We start from the raw sequence: 25,125 nt of genomic DNA on the forward strand, positions 1-25,125 counted from the left end.
CAACACTTTCTTACATGCTGTAGGCGTAACCGGGTACAGCAAAATAAGTGCAAAGTAAGCTTTATTGTACAGCAGTCTACCCAATAACTGAGCAAGCGCAAAAGACAATTAATCAGACAAACAGGCTTTTCAAATCAAATCAACCGCGTGTTTGAAATGGCACGTGACTTCAATCAAGCGCAACTAAACAGTATGATGACGAAATTTTTGTAATTCAGCGCAAAGCTCGGCCTTTCGTACGAAACCAACACCATCTGACGAAACTCGACGGCGCCTTGCTAGCGGAAAGCGAGCGAAAATCGAAAGCGCGTCTCTCGCTCGAAAGTCGACGGCGCGAAGCTAGCAGAAAACGCTCACATTGGCGACATCGAAAATCGTTAGCTGTAGGACAGCGCCTGACTGGCGAATATCGTCATGACTTTAAAGAAAAAAAATCATGACGATATTCGCCAGTGAGGCGCTGTCCTACAGCTAACGATTTTCGATGTCGCCAATGTGAGCGCTCGCCGCCCTGATGACGCCAGCTGCACGCCGACTATTGCTACCTGGGTACGCAGTCTGGTTTTACAAGCTATGTCAAGGCCACCACCTCCTCAGCAAGATTGTCCTAAACTCGCACTCCCCAAAGCCCCAGCGCTTGAAACTTCGACGCCTTTTGTTAGACATGCTGCGGCTATTTGCAAATCAAACTTCCACATGTCCGAAGTTTGGATCAGTGAATGGAGAGAAGTTGCGAGGCCAACCTAATTCACAGTCCTTCCCAATACCAACACTACACCCGGAGCAGAACTACCTCGGAAGGAATGGGTGAAGCTCAATCGCCTGCGGACTAAAGTAGGCCGTTTCAACAGCAACATGTTCCAATGGGGCCTCGCCAACTCACCATCTAGTGCATGTGGCTCAGATTCTCAGACTGCATAAGTTACCACATTATCAACCATCGCCTTCTAAGCCTATATCTACTCCAGGACAGACATGTGGACCACAACGCTGGATGAACACATGTGACCTGCGGCCAGTGGTGCCGAAGTTAGTTTAAGATTGGGGGGGATAATTCAACAATTTATCAAATTTTAGACGATTTTTGAACATTGGGGGGGATGCAAATTTTTGTACACAATTTTAGTGGTAGCCTACAGGTATTAAATTTATTAAACAATCACCGGACCTGGGTAAATTAGCTGCTAACAGCATAATATACGGTACAGATAAGAAATCATGGAGATAAAAGTGCTACCAGTGCGCTTGTGAATGCTTGTTTCTTATTCTTGCAGCAGTCAAAGAAAAATTGGTAACTCCAGCAGGATTCGAACTTATGACATTCCAATGAATACTTAGTTTTTCAAAAAAACACAGAAGTTATACTTTTCTTCTTGTCCTCTCCTTCACTAGAATCACTACACTAAGTGCACTATAAGACAAAGTCACTAGTCAGGACACTGAAAACAATCGAAACTACAGAAGAACATCTGCAAATTTATGACAAAAATAATAACTTTCAAACACTTAACAAGAACTTGTTACAACCGAACATGTTGTGTCTTACGGTAGCGCACATTGAAAACTCATTAGAAATGTCATTTATGCTGATGTCATTAAGAATATTTTGGTGAATGTTGCAAATAATATTAGCATTCAACCTCTTTTGTCCCAAAGTATTTCTCAGAAAGGTTTTCAATCTATGCAGATTGGAAAATGACCTCTTGCAGCAGCAGAGCTTACCAGGCAAACTAAGAGGATCTTAATCAGCTGAAGTATTTGAGAATGGAGAGGTTTTTCCAACTCGGACAATGCCTGCTAAGCTCTTTTAGATTAGAACAGCAGACACTATAGTTAGGAGCTACGATTAAACGCAGGAGATTAATCCATTGCATACCAACGACACAAGGCCTGCACAGGATATTAAAACAATGAGTCTCCTCATAAGCATTAGGCTACTGCAGTGCCGTGGCCGGTGGCCTGGTCCAACTCGTCCAACTAGTCCGCCCCGATAGCTCAGTGGTTACGCGCCGGGCTCAAGATCACATGGCGCTGGTTCGACTCTCGGGGTGTGCGTTTGAGCAACGCATTTCAGGACTGCTCTCCATTCAGCGGCACCTAGTGAATGGAATAACTTCTCGGCAACAACACTTCAACAATCGGAAAACTTCACTCTGCCAATCTCGGTAACCGGCCCTGCGTCAAGTGCCTCTACAAGTATGCGAACAAGTACCAGGAATAACCTATCAAGGCTTTGTCAGTCCGAGGATAAAGATTCAAAACCAAACCAAACCAAACCAAATACCTTCAATGAAGGTCCTTCATTAGCTAGCGTCAAATCTAAGACAATTTAGACCTGTGATCAAACATCAATAAAAGAAAAACAACAACAATGCAAGATGATTGCACACAACTAAATCGAAGTAGGCTACAACTTTATAGCAAATATTTTTTTCTTAATTATTGGGGGGGATGCTGCCAAAATATTGGGGGGGATATATCCCCCCCATCCCCCCTACTTCGGCACCACTGCCTGCGGCGGCCTCAAACGCAAGAAGAAGTAAGCTGCCGGTAGCCTACGTAACGAAAAATTTTCATCTGCCATACATTAATCTGAGTAGGACAAATAATTTTTAATAAGCTCGTTTAGAAATCGTACAATAAGTTGTAAAATAATTGAAAAAGTCAATGTCAACTTAAAAATAAAAACCCTTAGGCCTAAATGCTGTTTTTGTAAGTTATTCGATCTGTGATACCAAAAAACATTGAATTAGCCTTAAACTGCTATCAAATGATTGCTATTAAGTTAGCCTACGAGGCATGTGCTAATGTAGGCTACAGTAGCCTACTCGCTTGCTTGGTTTATTTTTTGATTACCGGTAGGGTACCGTACCGTAATCAAGCGACGTTTCTGCTTGTCGTTAAAGTGTTGTTGTCTGTGAATTATTGCATTCAAGGTGTCGCTGAACTGAAAGCAGTCAGGCGATGCTTGATTTTGCTGTTCTTCGTGCACGCTTAACCAACTGAGCTATCGAGGTGAACGAATCGGGTTTAGTTTGGCCTTTAAGTCTTTGTCCTCGAACTGACAAAGCATTTAGGCTATTCCTGGTACCGGTAGTTAATTTTGCATACTTGTAGAGACATTTTAACTCAGGGCCGTTTACCGAGTTTGACAGAGTGAAGTTTCCGATTGTTAAAGTGTTGGTGCCGGGAAATTATTCTATTCACTAAGTGCCGCTGAAAAGAGAGCAGTCTGAAATGCGTTGCTCAATTGCACACCTCGAGAGCCGAAATACAATTTCTGGTGTGAATGGTGAAAGGAAACGAACACGCGCCATTCTTCGTGCGACGTTTTTGTATGCTGAAGACAGTTTTGTATGTTCGGAGTGAATTTCGCTTAAATAACCGCAGGTCAGTTCAGTTCGTTTTTATTTCTTACCATTACAACGAAAACAACCGTTAGGCTATGTCAAACCATAGGCAAACATAGCAGAGGTCTAGAAAAAGGTAGAAGCGACAAATAGGCTATCCTTTAGACATCACATTGATTTAAAGCAAACAAATATGAAGATTATATTGGAAGAACCATGATAGGTTTGGACATTGGAAGACGAAATCAAGGAATACCAGAGAAGATGGAATGACTATGTGGCAATTAAAGACCATGAAACAATAGGAGTATAAAAAGAAGATGCTGCCGACAGAGTGATGTAGAAGACGTATTCTGCTCGCGCGATCCCACTTAAAGAAAGAAGAAAGCTGGAGATAGATTATGATAAATTTAAATTAATTTGCTTTTATTAAAAAAATGCAAACCCATATACTTGTTTTCTCGTTATCCTGACCGGTTTTCGCATCATTTCAACTGGAAAAATACCACCGTCATTCTGGCAGAATTATATGTCCTTTTTCCGCCTAAAAAGTTATCCGTGAATAAGTGCGAGGCATAAAATGCAACCAGACAGACGTTCGAAAAATCTTAAATGAAACTATAATTCCAACACATGCTACTTAAATTTTACATGCATCGGCATGTGGCACGTGTAGCAGATTATAGTTTTAGTCGAGGATGTTTAGAGAGGTATCAATTATGCAAAAATTGTATTATTTTCTTGAATATCGTAAAAATATTCTCCCTCTTTGAACCGTTCTGCTGGGAGTTCCTCCAAAATGCCCACCTATTGGTGCACATCCCTGGAAAGAAAAGTTAATACTTAATCCGATGCATGTAAAATTTAAGTGGCTCGTGTTGCGGATTATAGTTTCATTTAAGATTTTTCAAACGTATGTCAGGTCGCATTTTATACCTCGCACTTATTCACGGATGACTTTTTAGGAGGAAAGAGGAAAATTATTCTGCCAGAATGACAGTGGTCAACACTGATAGCTTTTCTATTTCATTTTCTGCTGATTGCTGTGTCAGACCAAAAAAGGACTATAAGAACCTATGCTAATATAGATGAGTATTGCAATTGAAACTAACACTCATAACAAGCTCAATGGTGAAAGTTTGACAGTGGACACCAAAATTCGTTCAAAATATGGCTTAGCTGCAGTTGGTATCATGGCTGGTTGCACTGTCAGTCTTTGTGCAGTGTGTTCATCATTTATTGTGCCCGCTTTTCGCAAGGTATAGTTGTTGTCACGATTATTAAAAAAGATTTTCTTCATACAATATATATGTACATTTTAAGGCTTCACTTTTCTTCAAAAAACATTGTTTTCCTTGCTATATTTATCTTCTGAATACTGAAAAGTTTGGGTGTTCATCAGGACAATTATCGTTTCTATCACTAGTTGCAACGTTCATCTGATGAAAGTGAAAGCAACAACAAACAAGTTGATTTATTGCTTCACTGACGTTTTGCGCATCATGAGAATGCGCATCCTCAGAGTGAATAACATACAAAATAAAATTTACAAAGTTATACCTACTGCTGTGTGGTTGAAGGCAAGAAAAATGAAACACGTAATTTTAAAGGTTGGCTAAAGATGTGTGAGCGATTACTTTCTATGTTAAATTACGTAAAAACTTTCAACGTTAAACGTAAATTTGAACCGAATCGAGACGAAATTAAATTACAATAATATTTCCAACTGTGTTCAAATAGGCATGAAGCCTGCGCATCAAGACAATAAAGATATATACAGTAGAATTCGGTTAATCGGATTCGATTTGACCGGCGATTCCATCCGGATTAGGCGAAGATCCGGATTAACCGATGACGGTTCTATCAAGCTTGACGTTACCTACGTAGATAGAAGGGTATCGGTAAAAATCACCGAAATTGAACACATTAGTGTGGTCATCTGCCAATTCCGAGACGCGCGATCACCACATTAGCGATAAAATTCTTTTGAAATACAGTATGCATGTAAAACGAATGTATTTGTAGACTCTGCGTCTAACGCAAGAACACACTGGCAAAAGTTATATATATCTTCAGACATAAGTGTCGGAATAATCTGTAGTCACTCAAAACTTTTGAAAACAGTTACGAAAGACGAGTTTCTATGGAAAACTTACAAAAAATCACGGTCTTCTATTGGAAAAACGTCACCGACATACGGCCGAAAATTCCACCGACATCTTTTCAAGTTACAGTACGAGTTTGGGCATTTGCGCACGAATTTTGCGTTAGGAGGGATTACTGTTCATGAAAGGAAGAAATCCGTAATACTTTATTGCGTCACATTAACGGAACAATAGATAATAAATGTCTCACAATAAGTCACGTTACGTTTTAGCATAAAATGGCAAAACTGTCGGGCAAATCCGGATAAAGCGATAGAGAAAGCGCAACTTTTGTCCGGAATAGGCGAATATCCGGATTGAATAATCCGGATAATCCGATGTTGTATCTCAAGAAAAAGATTACAAATCATTTGTACTTCCAGTTTTATCCGGATTAGGCGAAGATCCGGATTAACCGAGTTCTACTGTATAAGCTTTCGGTAATAGATTTCCATTCCGGTTGAGTACATTGCGTTGTTTTGACGTAATGTTGATAAAGCAGCTTTCTGCTGTGGTCAATTGATAATAATTTGCTTAATTTTTCAAAAAATTTGTTTCTGACTAGTTAATGCCATGATCTTTTTTAGCATGTATGATCAAATAGCTGCCAAAGTCAGCTCTTTGGTCACATGCACCACAGCAGAACGTTGCTTCATCAACATTATGTCAAAATAATGCAATGTACTCACTCAACCGTCACAATGGAAGCATTGTCCACACCAGCAGTCATTACCTAATCGATGCATAGGCCTACCAATATAGCTTTCATCTGATAACATAATTTTTTGTATTGTTTTTGTGTGCTTTTACCTACCCTCACTGACATTACATAGCCGTTTATTTTTGCGTGTGTATCACTGTTGAATGTTGATACCAACTGTAAACTTCAGTATGGTTATTGTCTTTGTTAGTTTGTTTACTATATACCAGTAATTGAAAGATGAATAAGTACCCTGCTTTGTAACATCTCATATGTTATTATTATGGACTATATATAATCTTCACCCATGTCGACTTTTTAGACTCCTTTGTTTCATTGATGAAGCTTTTTCTAAATTTTAGATATGTTTGCCATTTGTCCCTGCAACCAATTGTCAAGTAGAAAATGTTGTAAAAGCTTTGCATTCACCCAAACGTCATGGGATGACCGTTGTGGATATAGGAAGTGGAGATGGTCGTATTGTAAGTTTCATCATTAATTTTGATCATTTATTGACTAGTTTTGATTTCAATATTAGTTGCCTAAAAAATCGCAGGCTCAGACTATTGGTTTGTGAAATGTCGAAATGACCCGTTTCGGTGAGTCCGATCCCTTAACGGGGGATTTTTTCAATTTTTTTTTTAAATTATTGGGTACCGTAGCCTAATTATCATAGCCGTGTTAGGGTTTGGGGTTAAAGGTTAGGAACTCACCGAATCAGACTCACCGAATAGTAGCAGACCTGCGAAATGTTGATGTGCTTTTTACAAGTTTACATTTTTACCTTTGCATAGTTGCAATTCATTCACAAAATGGTTACGTTTGAGCGGAATCGGAAGATCAAAAGTTAGGCTTCAGTTCTAGTGTTATATAGCTGCATGAACAATTTGAAGAATTGCTGCTGTATATAAACTCGGAATGGCCCGTTTCGGTGAGTTCGATTTAGTGAGTTCCCTATTCGGTGAGAGTCTTTTTCAGAGAGTTCCCTATTCGGTGATTTTTTTAAATTATCGGGTACCGTAGCCTAATTATCATTGTCGTGAGGGGGTTACGGTCTTATTTCAACGTTTAGCGACATTAAAATGATGTAAAAGCGGTAATGATAATTAGGCTACGGTACCCGATAATTTTCAAAAAAAAATTTCAAAAAATCACCGAATAGGGAACTCTACGAAAAAGGCTCTCACCGAATTGGACTCACCAAATAGTAGCAGGCCCATATAAACTATGTCATTTAACATTGAAGGTTTTTAAAGCTGCTGACCATGGTTACCATGCAACTGGATATGAGTTAAACACTTGGCTGCTTTTATACAGTAAAGTGAGTCTTTTTTGTGTTATTGGTTACACTTAAACAGGTTTATCTGTTAAGAATTTCTGTATTTAACTTGACATTTTTGATGCATTTTTCTAGGGGCTATTCAAGCATAATATGATTGTTTTGAGGTAGCAGCATCATTATTTTGCATAATATTGGTTACAACATCAAAAAATGTTGTAATATTGTATTTTTAATATTTTGGAAACAATTATCTTGCAAACTACTGTACCTATCATGTAAATATGTAGCGTATTATAAAAATAAATATTTTATTTGGATTGTAGCTAAAATTTGTGTAAGTATTGTGTGTCATAGTAGTTGTTCAGCCACTTCAGCCCTCTTCACACATCACTTGTGACAGATTTGTTTGGTATATATTGTATACCCACTCAATATGAGAATCACAAAAATGCATTGAAGCTTGATATACTTCTTTAAAAGCATCTATAAGATCTAGTGCAAAAGCATTCCTTGTAACCAGACACCACATAGTTTATTTTGTGCTTGCTATGCCAGTGTTTTAATGTTTGGTTTTGCTGAATACGGATGTATTATGTGGGAAAATATATGCACCAAGCAGCACCATTTTTGCATTTCTTAGTTTACCTCATGGAAAAATGGCAAGTCCTATCGTACCCACTTTGAAAAGATGGATCTGTGGAAAGCTAACTACTCAAAATTTGATAACGTGGTCATATTTGGAGTTGAAGAAATGGTACGAGACTGAATTGTGTTGATTTGATTTATTCCAAGCTGAGGCTTTGATGGCAGCAAGAATTTAAATTGTGTTCCGCAATTATGTTTTCTTTTAAAACACGTATATAGCTCAGTTGGTTAGCGCGTGACTTTGTGAAGATTCAAGATTAAGCGGCACTGTTTCGACTCTTAGGGTGTGTTGTGCGCTTGAGCAATGCACGTCAAGCCATCAAAATAAGCTTGTTTTCTTTTGACACCAACATCCAGTTTGTCAGTAGATGTTCATTGCAGTTCTTATATATGCCTGCCTAAGGTTTTGACAATCCAGTGCTCTTTGTTCAAGGATTAAAAATACATGTGGTGAATTTGGGCGTTGTGCCGATAATTGTCAAAACTAAAACATATCCCGCCATGAGCATAATAAAAAAAACTATTTTTTGTTTCAGATGCTTGATCTTGAAAAGAAATTGTTGAATGAAATGGAAGATGGTTCTAGAATCATCGCTTGTCGCTTCCCCCTCCCGAACGCCACCGCTTCCTCTGTACATGGAGATGGGATTGACACTGTCTGGTCTTATACAGTTTGTCGGGATAATTCTAAGAACGATCCCGGGAGATAGTAAATGTTAACCGAATGTATATCAGTTTTTATGCAAACAAATAAAGAAAACAGTACGGTACTGTTTGAAAAATGCCACGACTTTAGCTTGCTATGATTATGTTCCTTGTCGTTGGTATCGTGACATGTTTGACACTGTTGACTTACTTGAAATGAATACATTATTCTTGATTGAAGAGCAGAATTCCGAAAATATATATACAGACGTTTATTTTCATGTAGCAAGCTCGACTGCTGTTTCAATGCGTAGCTGGCTATTGTAAGGTCGACTCAGGCTTCCACTGGGCTGGAACAGAAGTCTGGTTTTGAGCCATTGCTTGATACAATTTCGACACCTTTTAGAGCACGAGGCTGTGTCTTTGTTGGGACAGGTATTGACATGCCTAAAGGTGCACATGAAGATTGGCTTCCTTCTTGGCTAGTCTAAATATTCAACTACCGAGTGTTCGGCCTGGGTGCGGTAAAACACATTACGGAATGGTATCAACGATTCTTTTTGGAACTTTTTTATATTGTAGGAAGTTATCACCCGATGATAACTAATTAGATTTCGCAAATTATAAGAGCATCATTCTACATCTTACGAGCAAAAGCTGTCCCTTCAACGTTTGATCCCTTAAGCTTATCGCTAGGTATAACGGCCCACTCTTGGGGTGACACGATTGTAATTTATTACAAAAACAACATGACGGAAACATTGACGTACAATACAGCGGACTGGCACGACAGTTTGCAAGTTACAAGACGCAATATCCCAGACAGCAAATTAGTCGTTTTTTACATTGATTTAACGTCTGCAGACGTTGATGAATGTAAAAAGCGACTAATTAGTATCATTTGAGGCCACAAACTGGATAAATACTAAATAGGCACTATTGATAAATCCAAGTTTCATTGATGACATTCGTCGACGACGACGATTGATGACATTACTTCGGTGGAAAGGATTGCTTTTCAATTGATGACCAAACAGTGCAAATCTTTACATTAAGTTTAAAATCGTTTAATTTAATACTTCCCAGTCAGCTAATCCATCGCATTAATTCAACGCCTGACGTTTCAATCAGCCGCAAAGATTAAAATGTAAAAAAAACACATTTAACTTGCTTGAATTTGGCCAATAGCGTTTTTATTTCGTATTCCAACAAGAGATTTATGCTGTCACAGCCAATGTACCAACTAATTCATTGATAAAAGTTCAACAATTCGGAGTACAAAGGAACTTCTGCAAGTGCAAGTTGACATCAATAATAGCTGGGACTAAATTGGTTTGAGGCCGACAGCTTTATCTCAATTGGAAAGTAGCAGCAGAAGATCGATTTTTAGCAAAGTCACATCCAGACAGCAAAGCAATCGTCTGTAGACCTTGAATCAATGTAAAAAACGATAGATTTGCTGTCTGGGCAGGAGAAAAACAACGCAACTTGGATTCGAGAAACAACCCCAGTTGACATTATCAAACCTTTGTGAGAAAAGACACGCATAACGTTGTCAGGGTTCTCAGCAGTGTTCAAGATGCCGGTTTTGTTTCGTCACCCTGACTTCTTGTGTCAACGAAGCGTAGTGACATAACAATACAGCATGACGAATCAATCTTTGTCAACAGAGTGAAACGCGAATCGAAAACTAAATCCTTTTTTTACATACGTATTAGTATAAAAACGCAATTCACTTACACAATTGAAGCACCTGCCATGCAAAGTAGCTCGAAAATTGACAATTTGTGTGATTTAAATCCAAACTAAGACTTTTTTAACTTTGAACAAAATTGAAAACTACACGAGCACGTGTAGTTCCATACCCGCATAAAAATGACGACATAGCTAAGCTCAGTTTCAATTCAGCACTAAGTGGTTATTTCGTATACCTTACAATTTTTTCTAGAAGGCTAATTGGATTTCGGCAAGGTGTGTTTCCTATCAAGGGACAAAGTGTGTTAATTCTGAAATGTTTTCAGCATACAGCCTTAAAAAACTGAAATGCAAACTACAGACCACGTTGAGTGGAACAGCCACAATATAAAAAACAAACAAGAGTATCACGATTTGAGGAAACAAAAGTCACTATAGCTAAAATCGTCATTCAAGACACGGACTTATTGATTCAGTAAAAGCATCCTGCACGACCAACTACAGTACGATATATGATATTGATAAAAAGGGAGTCAGTGAAGACAGCATTTAAGACGAAGAAATTTAACGATTAAACTGAAGAAAAAGTGTTTGCCATCACCATGGGTTTAAGCCACTCGGTAAGAAATTACGTTTGCAATGAACAGGCTGGTAAGATCTCTGACCAAGTGAAAGCAGTTTATTAATATTTAGAGTTCAGATCCGTACCTAGACAGGAAATCAACGTCTGGAGACGTTGAATCAATGTAAAAAACGGTTGATTTGATGTCTCGGTAGTGGATATTCCTCGTCTGGCATAAACAGAACGTCCACCACTGTGCATCTTTCAAAGTTGAATTAACTCGGTTCAGACGTTATTGCCGTTTCAAAGTTATCATTGATGTTCTTCTCTTGGGGTCAGATGTGACCCCAATAGCTGTGAGAGGGTTAAATCGGTTCGGACGTTATCACCGTTTCAAACATGTTTGGAGGAGACTTTTGGAACAACGATCCTCCTGAAGAGTAAGAAGGGTCGCTCCCATCACTCCGCACCGACTCAATCCCTTGTCCATGCAGACTGTCCTCTGTGCTCTCCTGCTTCATCAGTTTGTTGTACTCGTCGGTGGAGGTGATCCCTAGCTCTTCCATCTTCTCTGCTGTTTAAAACACCACCATCATGATTCTAACTTTCTTTCGTATTTTCATCAACCAATTAAACGGCACTCGAGAAGGCGCAAGTTCGACACCGCTCATGAGCATGCGGCAGTGTCTTTCGCAAGACACTTAAAGGCATGCTTAAAGTGGACACGAAGATTGGCTTCCTTGCCTTACCGTCCACTTATTCAAAATCTTCAACCACTGTGTGTGAACCTGGACGCGACGGGATAAAAGATTTAAATCAAAATAATTTGAAAAACGATTTTGAATACTGATGTCTTACAAATCAATATCTATTTTACAGCAGCTGATAGCTGACTCAGAGCAGATTTTTAAACAAGGAAGTAATTTTTAAAGAAATTTCTACAAAATTTTCTGAAACTTCATGTTTTAGTCGCTCAGTGCAATAATAAAAATAACACTTGTTTGTAAATGCTTAAACGTCATCACAAAGCCCATTCTGCGTAATTCTTTGACTTGTACAAACACTAACCTTTTAAGATCTGACGTTTTACTCTCCATTTCTTGCAATGAATCGAATGTCTGACTTTAACCAACAGACTTCGACGTATCGCAGGGTCGTTTATGCTAGCGCGCAAGGATTGGAATCGGTCCATGATCTTGTTGAAATAAAATCATCATTAGACCGGCGAAAGCGTGACTGGTTGTGTTTTAGTCCAAACTCCAAATTAAACATTTGCTTTTCCATTCTACCATTTTAGATAAAATATGCGTAGTGGACCTATTTTAGCTACGTTTGAGCAACAATCCAGTTGCGCATCTAATGAGCCGTCAAAACAATTCAATGTTTTGTCACAAATGATGTTGTTGCCATCACAAAAACGTTGTCCGGTACATTGTCTTCACTGTTGACTTATAAGTCACTTAATGTTTGCCGAAACCAACTAGCTTCTATGATACTTCAAAACTATGTATTTTCAACCCACTGTTAAGGTTGGAAAACCATTTTGATAACACCTGTTGTCAAAACCAAAAGTTATTCAATAAATGAAGTGCTTGTGATACTAGCAGCTAGCTGCTCTACCGACCAGAATTAAGGCATCTTCAACTCTCGCATCGCTCGATTCAGTGATCTCCAGAGTGTCCAGTATCAGGCGTATAGTATTCTAAAGATATGCATCAGTTTAAAATCTACAAATATGCAACAAACTGATGAATAATTAATCCAATCAATTGTCTCGTTTCAGGTCGGCCGCGTCAGAATGTCGTGTACCCAATTTGACACCATTCCTTTTTATCGTCTCAATTGAAAATGCACATTTTTCTGAATATTCAAAGAAAATACATAAAATAAAGATGCACAAAACTACGTAAGCAATATAGGCAAAGCAACAAACAGACGTAGTCCATTTAACAACACTGTTGCGTTGTAATGCTTTAGTAGAAATTACACAACTTTTCATGGCCACATAATTCAAATGCTTTTCTACAACAATCATGCTATGCTTTCCATATTCTCAGTTAACAGTTTTTATAATTTCTTTTACACTTCGCTATAATAACGTCTATTCAGTGTAATCACTAGCCATTGACTTCTGTGCAACATGGTATCTATTTCAAATACGTTACATTCAGTGCGTTGTGTTCTGTTGACTTCCGTTTCCTGGACTTCCCTCTCTGTAGCAACTCCTGAGCCGTGCAAGTGGCGCTCATTGGTTGTTCCTGTCGCCATAGTGATGCACAAATTAAGAAAAGGAGTTCGCTGTACAACGCACCAGAGTTGTTCAGTGTCAATTTCACTTTAAAATGTTGGTCGAATAATTTCGCTTAAAAAAACAGTTGAATGAAAGAGAAAACTTCCCCCTTTTCTACTCGTAGTTCGCTTACAGAACGGCAGCAGAAACGGACATAAAAATAAGCGGCAAAAAAAAACAGAAAAAATTCCTGCAGCGAGATTATGTGACGACAGTTCCACCCATTCACAAACTATTTTCATTTCATCAATGGATCCAAAAAAACTATGGAATTCGGTGGATATTTTTGCAATTGGAAAGCGATGTGTTGAGGCCTACCAAAAAAAGTCGTCTTTTTACAGAGTTACACTTGTCGCTAGGCTGCAAATTTCGCTGAGTGACACACGTGAACAATTGGACATGGTTTAATAATAAGTTGTGTAGCGGTGACAACCCAATTTTGGCCACAAGTTGTTATTTCCCTCACAAATGAACAGTGGTGATGTTTGAAAACGTTTTCTATGACAAAAAGCAAAATGCTTAATATTTCACCAAAGTTCCTTTAGAAAATAAGTTGCTGATAAACTTACAGGCTTGACAGGAAACTTTTTATACAAGACCTCCCGGTATTCCTCAGTGACATACTTGAAGTCCGCTGGAGGAGTCGTTCTGCTGATTGGAGAAGGGTCCACATAGTTGGTTTGTGCAGCAGAGGGCTGTTTGGAACACGATTAGTTGGATTATTTCACACAAATGTGCTAACAAAGGCTGTGACCGATTCCTTACCTAACTAGAGCTTGCGTCATAACTCCTCGAGCAGTTATTTTTTTACATGGATTCAACGTCTGTAGACGTCAAATCAATGTAAATAAGGTCAGACCAAAACTTAAAAAGGATTTCTTGGCTAGCTGAGATACTGGCAGTTTGAACGGGTGCTAATAACGTTTGATCAATATACTTTAATATACCAATAGAAAGTATGGGGCGGTGCTTTGGCAAGACAATAGACGCATGTATAAAGCGTAGGCATAAATATTGACTGCTCGTGCATGCGGTTAAAATATTTTATCGGCATGGACAAGTTGAAGGCAACAAAGAAATCTCATCTTCATTTTTGATACTTTCATTGATGTCATCCATTAATAATGAAGCAACAAAAGCTATCAAGTCAACTAAAATTGTTCTAATTGTGAACTGACCAATGGCATGTTGTACACGTGGGCTTGCTGCATTGGAATGGAGCTACTACTAAGAGCAATGGAAACAGGATCGTTCTTCGTGGCAGCAACATCACTTGTATCTGTTGGTTTCTTTTTCCTGAACGTGAAAAGACGTGTTGGAAACGCAACAGTCAAATAACGATGAGGCATTTGGATAACAGATTATGACAAATAATACAATTATTATTATACAAATAAACAATTATTACAAATAATCGAATGTATATCGCATTGTTTATATAGGGACATGTATAGTGTATAGCTGTATTTTCGGCTGTATAGCCGAGTGGTGAGAGCCATGGTTCGACGTTCGAAAGGTCGCCAATTCGACACCGCTCAAGAGCAGAGCATGTGACTGTATCTCTGGCAGGACACTTGAAAGCATGTCTGAAGATGGACGAAAAAATTGACTTCCTTACCTATACCTGTCCATTTATCTAATTCCTCAACTATCGAGAGTCAGCCTGGATACGACAAAAGAAATAGAGAAAGCTGACAACAAATCCAATAAACTTGCAGGTCATCTTACTTTGCTTTCTTCTTCACCGGTTCATCTACGCCAAGAGACTGGGGTTGCCCGTAGCTTGGTGGTACCTGAAGTTGCACAGAAGGGGAACCACCATACGCAGTAGAGTTGTTTAATGAAGCTTGTTGTTGCTGCAATCGCTGCAATTGTTGATGTTGGATGCGAAGTCGCTCAACCTGCGCACAGAGTTTAGTAAAAACAACAGAAAAAAACACATAGTTGAAATCCCACTGCAAAGACCACTTCACAGAACGATCTTAGCAAACAAAATTCTGTTTTACTTTATTCAATTATTACATAACTACTACAGAGTATAAAAGACAAACAGAAGTAGAGTCTACAGTTGTAGATGTTAAATCTTGAAAACATGTTTTTCTAAGGTAATTTTGCATTCAATTTTGGCACCATTGTCCAACCTCTAGCATGATGTTCTCGCATCCAGGCTTCTCAGACTTTATGTCGCTCAGTTTGTTGACGTCAACAATAGAGAGCCCTTGATGAGTGGAAGCGGCGGGGAGAGGCGATATGTTGTGGATGAAACTGACGCCTTCAGAGTGTTGTGGACGTACAGGGATTCTAGAACAATCGAAAATACCATTGTTGTGTAATAAGGTGAAGAAATGCAGGCCCAGCTTGTAAGTTTGTTTTTACTTCCACAACATAACTTTTCAGTCTTTTTTTATTATTATATCTCGGCAATCAAGTGTAGCAAGAATTGACAACGATGGACACGAGTTCCGTCCATAAGGCTTTTTTTTATTCATGCTAAAATATAAGAAAAAGCACCAACTCGCTCGTGGCTACGTGACAAGGAACTGATGAGAGCACCAAGAACATTCTCAACAAATACACAGACTGAGATACTTTAACCAGGGTGAGGATCGAACCCACAAGCTACGCCTCACACCTTGCACAAGGTCATGGCAAACTTACATTCGGGTGTCGTCAGAGTGAACAGGGATTTCCCCATCCTCCAGTGCTTCACTCTGAAAGAAAGAAATTAGTCACAGAACGAATTCATGAAAGAAGTGTTTATATGAATACAAAACTCAACTATGAAACAGTTTTGATGTTGTTATCTGCAAGCTACGCATACTGTAATTTGGACTGAATGAACATCATTGCATGGACATTGGGCGCATATCAACGATTCTTTCATCAGAGTAGCCTACGAGTTAGAAAATAGAATCCTTTCAACATGATTCTACTTGATACATAAAAACTGTACAATAAAATATCCAACTGCATATGTTCAGAAAAGAACTCGAGTAAATCGACAATGGACACCGTTGCATGAGCATTGAGCATGTATCAACCATTCGTTTAGCACAGTTCAAGTAGACAGAGGAAGAATTTCAACAACAATCTACTCAACGCAGTCCCGCCCGACAGACAAGTGGTGCAGAGATCAACTGCACTACGTCATCACACAAGACTCACTTTGATTAGTTCTCCCGTGTTTGAGACAGTATAAGTTTCACTGGGCACGTTTTGGTAAGTCTGAACAGGCCACGTCTGTTGAGACTGGGACCAAGCGCTGGAGGAAGACCTGAGAAACAAATTCAAGAATATTCGCAAGCTTCCAACTTTTCACAATTCGAATTGATTTATAGATAGCACTTGCAGCTAAAGTTGGAATGCCTGGATTTTGCTCTTCTCCGATCACAGTTTTAAGATCGCTTGGCTTCAAATCTCAACCAATTGACAAATAAAAATTTATAAAAGGTGAAAAATTGAACAAAGGTCGGATAATTATTATTGAAACTATAGCAGTTGAATACTGGGTAGCAAAGTTGATAGCCCCTGCACAACACTCAGAAGAAAGTCGGTTTGGTACACTTCAGTGGCACACAGCTGTGTCATGGCAAGACACTCAATGGCACACTTAAAGGTGAACACGAAGACTGACTTTCTTGCTTTGCCGTCCACTTCATCTAAGTCTTTACCGCCAGGGGTAAGCCTGGATAATGGATATGACAAATGTTTTAGTCAGCTCTTGGGATTTTGGCCAATCAAAGCTCAAATCGTTTCAAACATGACATTCTTGATGCACGTTTGATTTTGAATCAGCCTTATGTTGGACAATGGCTTCACATCTCAAAATTTCAGAATAACTCCAATATCCCAAATCTAGCAGCAATAAGACTAATGACACTACGACTTGTGCAACTCACTGATATTGATCATAGTCCTGTTCGGTTATCGTGGTGTTGCTAGACTGAAAGTCATCTCCAGTGGCAGTTTGCAATGAAGTCCACGATACGATCCCATTCTGTATCAGGTTTAAAAAAATGTAAAGAGAAAAGTTATTTAGTCTCACGCGAGTTTCGCGAAGTGACAGCATTTTGAAAAATTAGAATTGCTACAATGGCCAAAAGTTCATAACAACGCAGCCATATCTTGGAAGTAATCGCGTAGACACTTTGAATTTGTAAAGTGAAGTTTAACATTGTCTAAATTTGTAACAACATAATCACTGTACATGGACCATTTCCTATCAAAATTTTTTGAGGGGCAATACTCACGTTAAATATAGAGTACTGCAGCTTTGTTTAAGGTTGGCTTTTCTATCACTATGCTCCATGTGCACACTGCACATTTAAGAAACGTAGTTCACTAGTAGTTCACACTACATTGCTACAGCAGCACTGCATTGTGGCTAGAGAGAAAACGAAGTCTGGAACTTATCTAAGATTTTTAAAAAACAGTTGGATGCTCTTCTTTCTTTTAGTAAAGCTACAAATAGGAGCAGCAAACACGATAGGCCTAGTGTGAAGGGCCTGCTACTATTCGGTGAGTTCCTAACCTCTAACCCCTAACTCTTAACCCCTAACCCTAAAACGGCAATGATAATTCGGCAACGGTACCCGATAATTTAAAAAAAAATAAAAAAAATCACCGAATAGGGATCGGACTCACCGAATTGGACTCACCGAAACGGGCCATTCCGTAGTGTGAAAACGTTGGTGATTTCTAACATTACAAAGTCTGCAAACCTACAAACCTCATCTGATGAGCTAATCTTTTCATGCTGCGAGGTTGTTGACAGGTCAGGGCTGCCAGGTCCTTCAGCTGTCAAAACAATTGCTCATTAAAAAGCACACAACTTAATTGAATACATAATTAATGCAAGTGTTGTATTTTGCCCCAGTCAATGGGTAATGTATCAAGGTCTATGAAAAGAACATAGTACATAGTTTGGTGACTGTTCTGTAACGATCTAGTTATCTAGTACATTACACCAAACGACAGATGACAAGCATTTTTCAACATCCAGTGCAGCATCCAGGGTCAAACCAAGATGGTATAATTGGAAGCTGAGGGCTTTCTCCACTGAGCCACACGCAACAATTTTTTTTCAACATATTGTAGCTTTTGTGTAAACGATATGCTGATGATAATATACATGCAATAAGTGCTTTCATACTTTTTATAGTCGGGGTCACCGTTGTCATCTGGCTGTATTTCGTTGAAGCAACCTACAGAGTTTTTAGAGTAAACAAAATATGTCAAGGAATCCTAGTAAAGCAACACAATCAATTGATTCAAGTTCAGTTCTCTCAACGCAAAGTTCTACCAGGCCAAAGCTTTATTTTCAAATCATTTTCTAATCAATGTAATAAAGGAAGAACTGACTTTCCGACTGGGAAAGTGAACAAACAAGAAATGTATCAAATTTTACGCAATGTAAAAAATTGAACAACTTAAACTGTAGTCAAAATCGGTGACGCACTGTGTATAGTTCTTTAAAGTAGCCAAAACTTGCCCTTGGCAATTAGTGATAAGTGATAACCTGCAAAAACATTAAAAAAAATACTTACTTCGACTGGTTGCTGTCGTTTAGTCGGCAATTGCATTGCAACTGTGTTTGGAGGTAGTGTGCCATTAGAAGATGCAGTGGAGGTTATCGATGCTCCACTGCTGTTAATATCATTGCTATCCGATGCCTATGTGAGAGAATGAAAAAAAAACAATTGATACAGTCCTGTTTAAAGCCTTTCAATACTACAATAAAACAATTAGCTTCACCATACTAGAATTTAGATAATTCTGCTGCTTACAAATTTTCTGCTTCAAATCATACTGGATAAATAAAACCAAGTAACCACACAGCATTTAACATAACAGGCTACGTTAAAGTGAACATAAACTATAAACTACGAACGTTTTCAGCCATACACATGTTAGCACTTTTCAAGTAACAAAAAATAACGGATTTTACATCTACATTGAAAATAAATAACTAATCTACACAATGAATTGAAACACGAAATGCATGAGAAGGAAACAGCAAAACAAGGGAGAAAGGCACATGCTTCCCTGCTTCATATCATAATGATTATATTTCATTGATCATAAAGCAAACAAGAAATTGGATGTTAAACTAACAAGTTAATTCTTAAGCACCTGAATCTTGTTTCCATCATCACTTGACGATTGATTGGAAACACATGTTACAGAGCGTTGACAGAAATCATTACACATGGCTACAACACCAGGTAGCTCTAAGTAAGCCGCTGTCATCCAGACTGGCATCACAGTTTGTGGGGAAAGGTTCAGCTCTCCAGTGTAGAAGTGCTCCAATAAAGTCTACATGCAAAAATCACACAAACATTTTATAAATATTGTATATTAATGAACCGGAACAATATATATATAATCTTTCATCCAGTGGTGGATTTTCAGAAGATTAGCTTCCGGAACGCTAGTTTTTTACTTTCCAAAAGCGCTAGGTGCCGTAGAAGAGATTCAGCAATATGCCCCTATAGGGTCTGCTACTATTCGGTGAGTCCGATTCGGTGAGTCTGATTCGGTGAGTTCCTAGCCTCTAACCCCTAACCCTAAAACGGCAATGATAATTAGGCTACGGTACCTGATAATTTAAAAAAAAAATTGAAAAAATCCCCCGTTAAGGGATCGGACTCACCGAATCGGACTCACCGAATCGGACTCACCGATTCGGACTCACCGAATCGGACTCACCGAAACGGGCCATTCCGGCCCTTATAAGACTTTTGAATTCAGTCTATTGAAACTTTTGAAAAGAGTCTGTTGAATTCAACAAGCGATCTTGGATGGAATTTCCTAAGTGATGATAGAAGATGCAGGGATTGATTAGCGGGCTATTTCTGCAATAGTTTAAATGCAATTCTACACCTTTGAACTCTAAGTTTTCCTCAGCATTCTTGGCAATGCGATAATGTCGCCCAGGTTAGTTCCTACGTATTTCAAATAATTTTGCAAGATTATTAATTTTGTTATCTGCATCCCAAATACAGTAGAACATGCTCTGTTTTGCAGTTTGAGGCATAGCCTACTTCGGATAACTCTTGCAAGGAATCGTACATCAAAGCCAAGTCTATTAAAAAATCTGTGGATGTTATCTTCGACAAGAGTCCTTGATGTTTCGCATGTTTCCGAGAATCTCCTGTGTCGCTACTAGCTCCCTTTTTAAAATGTTCGACAAGTGCTGGAAAATCATTCCAGATGGCATTAACAGTGCGGTAACTCGAGGCTACCCAACGCGTGTCCAGGAGCCTACCCTTATGATTTTCAACAACTGCACTTTAACAGCCAAAGCACATTCACCCAATTCCCTGCTATTTTTAGGAGAAGCATGGTAAAGGCTACAGAGCTTGTCCATAAAAAATCGAAATCGATTCACATTACTGACTGATTTTACAGCATCACCATTCACCAACCGATAGTTCCAATCCATGGTTTGCACAATGCCACACCACAACGTCTGGAAATTTATCACAAAAGTCGCAAAATAAGACTGTTCTTATTGCTACTTTTTTCCAGTTGGTACCATGACTGCTCGGACACAGGGCTACCCTGAATACGGCAAAGCATACTAAGAGTGGTGCTAAAATGCCGGAACCTTATAAAAGTGAAAAAATACAGGAAAAACTAATTGTGACGTAATAAAGTGGCTCAATGAAATATCGGAGTGTAAACGTCAGAGTGTGGAGCTTGGACAGTCAAGCTGTCTCAAGGTTGCACAATAACGGATTAAATGAATGATACAAATACCATCTTAACGCTACTCTGAACAGGCCAAAGCATAATAAGAGCATAAAATATTTTAGCTTCCGGAACGCCGTTCCGGACAAGTCAACTTTTTGATCGAGCTTCCAGAGCGGTGTTCCGGACCGTTCCAGCTGAAATCCAGCCCTGCTTTCATCAAATATAGTTATTAGTCTCTCAACCCTTGACGGCCTGTTTCAGTATACCTAAAAGTATACCTTTCCAGGCCTCGAAATTCGTTTTTGTTGACGGCGGACAAACGTGTCCGGTCTGAGCAGCTATCTCGGCGGACAAATTAAGTCTCACGGCGGACACACCAGTTTTAGCGTCGATCGTCATGTTTAATCACTTTCTCTTGATAATTCTTCGCCATTTGAGAACTATAGCTACAGTTTAGAAGGCTTTTTAAAATTTCAGCGAAGTCACTCTGAAAGGCTTTCATCATACCAACGACGTGCGCTTGAAGAGTCAAAGCGCCGTGTAGCTGCTCAATATGCCGCATAACTAATTAACTTCCACCGAACGTGGTCGTGTGGCTTCTTGCGTCACAATGCTCTGGACCTGGGTTTTTTTTTTCGCTGAGAGTTTTTGGTCATTTGTCCGAAATGACTTGAAAAAATTCGGCTATTTTTTATTTATTTTGGTCATTTTTAGTCATTTTTGGTCATATTTAGTCAATTGACTATATATTTTTTCGGACATTTTGACCGAATTGACTATATTTTTTTTCGGACATTTTGCTAAAAAATCGGTCAATGACCGATAAATGACCGAAAAAAAAACCCAGCTCTGGACACGAGTCGAAAAACTTCTACACTAACGTTACTGTAATACCAAACTATTCTTACTGTAATACCAAAAGTTTCCAAAACTTAACAAATTTTGCTGCATCTTGCTGTAATAGCCTACTCTCATAATCTAATTTTGTAACCAACCTTGCCTTATCAATATTACTCAGAGATCAAAGCCAGACATTGTGACGTAAGACTTGAACTAAGTAGCGCGTAATTAGTGTAGAAGTATCAGTACTCCAATCAATTCTTAGCGAAGAATTCACCTTTGTTATGCTGATTCAATGTCACTAGTCGTTGAAGCAGCGTAAAAACCGAACGTTTTCCTGCTGCGAATGGAAGCTAAGGGATACATACAGTATTTACATTTTCTAGAATGCGCAAAAAATTATATTTTCACAACAATTGTTCAATGTTCAATTGTTCATGCTATGCAATGACGATTTGTATCGCTTTTCTTATGTTATTTCTCGACGGACAAATATGACCAATCTAGGTGGTACTTCCCGCGGACATCGCATGCTGTGACGGCGGACATGTCCTCCGTGTCCGCCGTGAATTTCGAGGCCTGCCTTTCAGTATACCTAAAAGGAAGGTCATCAGAAGGTCCTTATTCAAATAGAAAAATGAATAAGAACCTTCTGATGATATTCTTTTTAGGTGAAACAGGCTGTCAAGGGTTTAGAGACTAATAACTATATTTGATTAATTGATTTAATTCGCTCTGCTTGCCTTTTTGCTTGGCATGGAGCACTTTTTGTAGTATACCGGTACCATATGTATATACTATAAATAGTATTTATTGTTTATATATATAATCTTTCAATTTCAAATATAATTAGTAATCCCTTAAAAAACACTTGTGTTGATAGTATCTATTGTTTGAATGATAATGCAGAACCCTTCCATGTTAATACATTTTGTTGACACCAGGCTTGCGCCTATTGGTTGAAGATTTTGATTAGGTGGAGGGTAAGGTTTTGGATCCACCTCCAACATGTCTTTAAGTGTCCTGATAAAGACACAGCCACCAGCTCTTCAGCGGTGTCGAACCGACACCCTTTCGAGTTTCAACCAGCACTCTCACCACTCAGCTAGATGCAACATCAAGTTTTGCTGTTGTTATACCGGTGATATATATACATAACAAAAAGTGATTTCAAATCTGTCATTGCAACAATCTCTTGTTTAGGGAGCTTAAATGTAAGTTTGTTATTCTACTGCAGAAGCAAATGCTAAAACAACAACTTTTCAAGTCATTGCAAATATAGTTTTTCTAATTATCTTTCATTGTGGGAAACATCTTTCATTGTGGGATGCGATAAACAAAGCGGACCTGCACAGCAACAAGACGTTGGCCCAATGTATGTTGAACATCTCAGAGACAATCGTACATTTTAATAGGTTCCAACTTGCTTCATATTGAATATGATTATTGATTATAAGGTTTATAAAAATATTTAATGCAGAGAAAAAAATAATCAACTACATAACTTACTTCAAAACCAAGTGAACTAACTCCCTGAATCTCGATCTCAATGTCTTGAGTGCTGCTGTTCTGGCCAATGGCTTCCTAACAATATGTAAAAAAAATCAATTAGAGATTGGAAAAAAGTTAAATCAAATGCAGCAGAAAAACATTTGAAATAAACATCAGTGTATAATTTAATCACACAAAATTGAGTTTTAATTGACCAAGGCAAGGTGAAACACTTACCAAAATCAAACAATCTAACTTCGTACTATTGGCCGACAAAACACATTTATGTGCAAGAAATCTCTTTTCCCCGACACACACACAGACGTCGCAGTATTTGCCATGCTCACGCTGCATTGACAAATGCGCTGCCTGCAAACACATATTTATAATTAAGTACTTCTGTCAGATCATTATTGGGAGAGTGGCCATTTTAGCCTATGATTACTTTGGCTCATTGGCTACCATTTAAACAACATTTTATTTGTCTAGTAAAAAAAAATCAAAAAAAAAATAGAGCAACCTAAAGTCGCTGATTGATCATCAAACTGATAGCTAAACTTAAAACCAATGTCAACCACTTACAAAAAATACAATTATTCTATAATTATTCTACAATTATTCTATATTATACTTAAAACACTGTTACTTAATTAAAAGTTAGTTGGTGAAACCAGGGCTTCCCAAATTTGTGCAAAATATATGTACATTTTTGATATTATTGAAAGGCTTAATTCAACTAAATCTAAAAACAAGCTACCAGGACTCAGAGCCTACTACTTTACATGTGGCCTGCTGGAAACAAAACAGCAAACACATTTATTCAGTGTAGTAGGTGCACTGCTTTCTGCTACAAAGCAACTCCAGCCAAGCCATTGGTTAAACAGTACGTATGTGACAAAACTTTTTCAATTAATCAATCAATGAAGCAAAAATATCAAAACATCAAATTGTTGGTACATACCAGCCTGGCAGCATGCTTTACTTCGACCTTTGCAGGCATTGGTTAATAACTTAGTGACAGCTAACAATATCTTGCAATACCTAAAAGTCTGAAAACTTTTTATATTATACAGTAGGCCTACAAAATAAAAGTAAATGTTGCAGTTGTTCTGACAGCTATCATGTCCAATGTCCAACCAGTGCAGAAAAACTAGTATGATTTTTCAAATTATTCATTAAATTGTGACACCAAACATTGACAAAAATTTGCTAGTTTTGCAAAAATATATTCATTAATTATTAAATATAATATAAGATTTTATGACTTAAATGGTAAGATTAATAAAATAACCCACATAACAGCATACGGTACCCTACTAAGCGATGGCATGGCACTAAAAAGAGACTAAAAAAACATTATTTCATTATAATTCATCCAGAAAATTGAAATTTTGGAACCATAGAATTTAGAATTGTCCCATTTTTTCACAGTTTAAAATGCTTCAAATTCTGAGTTATTTGGCACAAATTTTGTCAAAATTAGTTCAGCGGTTTTTGTTTTATCGCTATTTTAATGTTTGACCACCAGGTGGCGATTTTTTTAATGAGTCGCATAAAAATGCTCATATTTTGGGACCTAGTTGCCCAATCTTCATAAAATTTGTATCTATCCCCCCATTTTCAGGGGTGGGCTTTCCAAAAATGATGGTTAAAATGAGCTAGGAGTTATACTTTTTGTGATATAACCATTTGTAGTGCTTTGATAGCGTGGCCGATTTCACCATGTGGCCAAGCATTTTTTTCAAAATTTTTTTGATCATTATTATTAACATAGATGTTATATTCC

At 38.3% G+C, this 25,125-nt stretch overlaps 2 protein-coding genes across 2 annotated transcripts; one reads left to right on the top strand and one right to left on the bottom strand.

Moving 5' to 3' along the window:
* Positions 1-4,360: 4,360 nt before the first annotated feature.
* Positions 4,361-9,004, top strand: LOC145787688 (ATP synthase subunit C lysine N-methyltransferase-like). Its single transcript, XM_082599486.1, has 5 exons — positions 4,361-4,609; positions 6,557-6,676; positions 7,441-7,515; positions 8,117-8,230; positions 8,658-9,004. The coding sequence occupies exons 1-5, from the start codon at positions 4,439-4,441 to the stop codon at positions 8,829-8,831; spliced, it is 654 nt and encodes a 217-aa protein (XP_082455612.1). The 5' UTR covers positions 4,361-4,438; the 3' UTR covers positions 8,832-9,004.
* A 480-nt stretch (positions 9,005-9,484) lies between these two features.
* LOC145787491 (uncharacterized) lies at positions 9,485-24,410 on the bottom strand. Its single transcript, XM_082599242.1, has 18 exons — positions 24,301-24,410; positions 23,577-23,708; positions 23,358-23,432; positions 19,446-19,628; positions 18,860-18,985; positions 18,466-18,517; positions 18,043-18,110; positions 17,213-17,310; positions 16,479-16,587; positions 15,972-16,024; positions 15,455-15,614; positions 15,042-15,214; positions 14,492-14,609; positions 13,883-14,008; positions 13,189-13,281; positions 12,648-12,725; positions 12,092-12,218; positions 9,485-11,597 (listed from the first exon to the last, which is right to left on the bottom strand). Exons 1-18 carry the CDS (start codon positions 24,337-24,339, stop codon positions 11,389-11,391), a joined length of 2,019 nt encoding a protein of 672 aa, XP_082455368.1. The 5' UTR covers positions 24,340-24,410; the 3' UTR covers positions 9,485-11,388.
* Positions 24,411-25,125: the final 715 nt, after the last annotated feature.

The sequence above is a fragment of the Aplidium turbinatum genome, chromosome 18 (genome assembly GCF_918807975.1).
Source record: "Aplidium turbinatum chromosome 18, kaAplTurb1.1, whole genome shotgun sequence".
NCBI classification, from domain to species: Eukaryota; Metazoa; Chordata; class Ascidiacea; order Aplousobranchia; family Polyclinidae; genus Aplidium; species Aplidium turbinatum.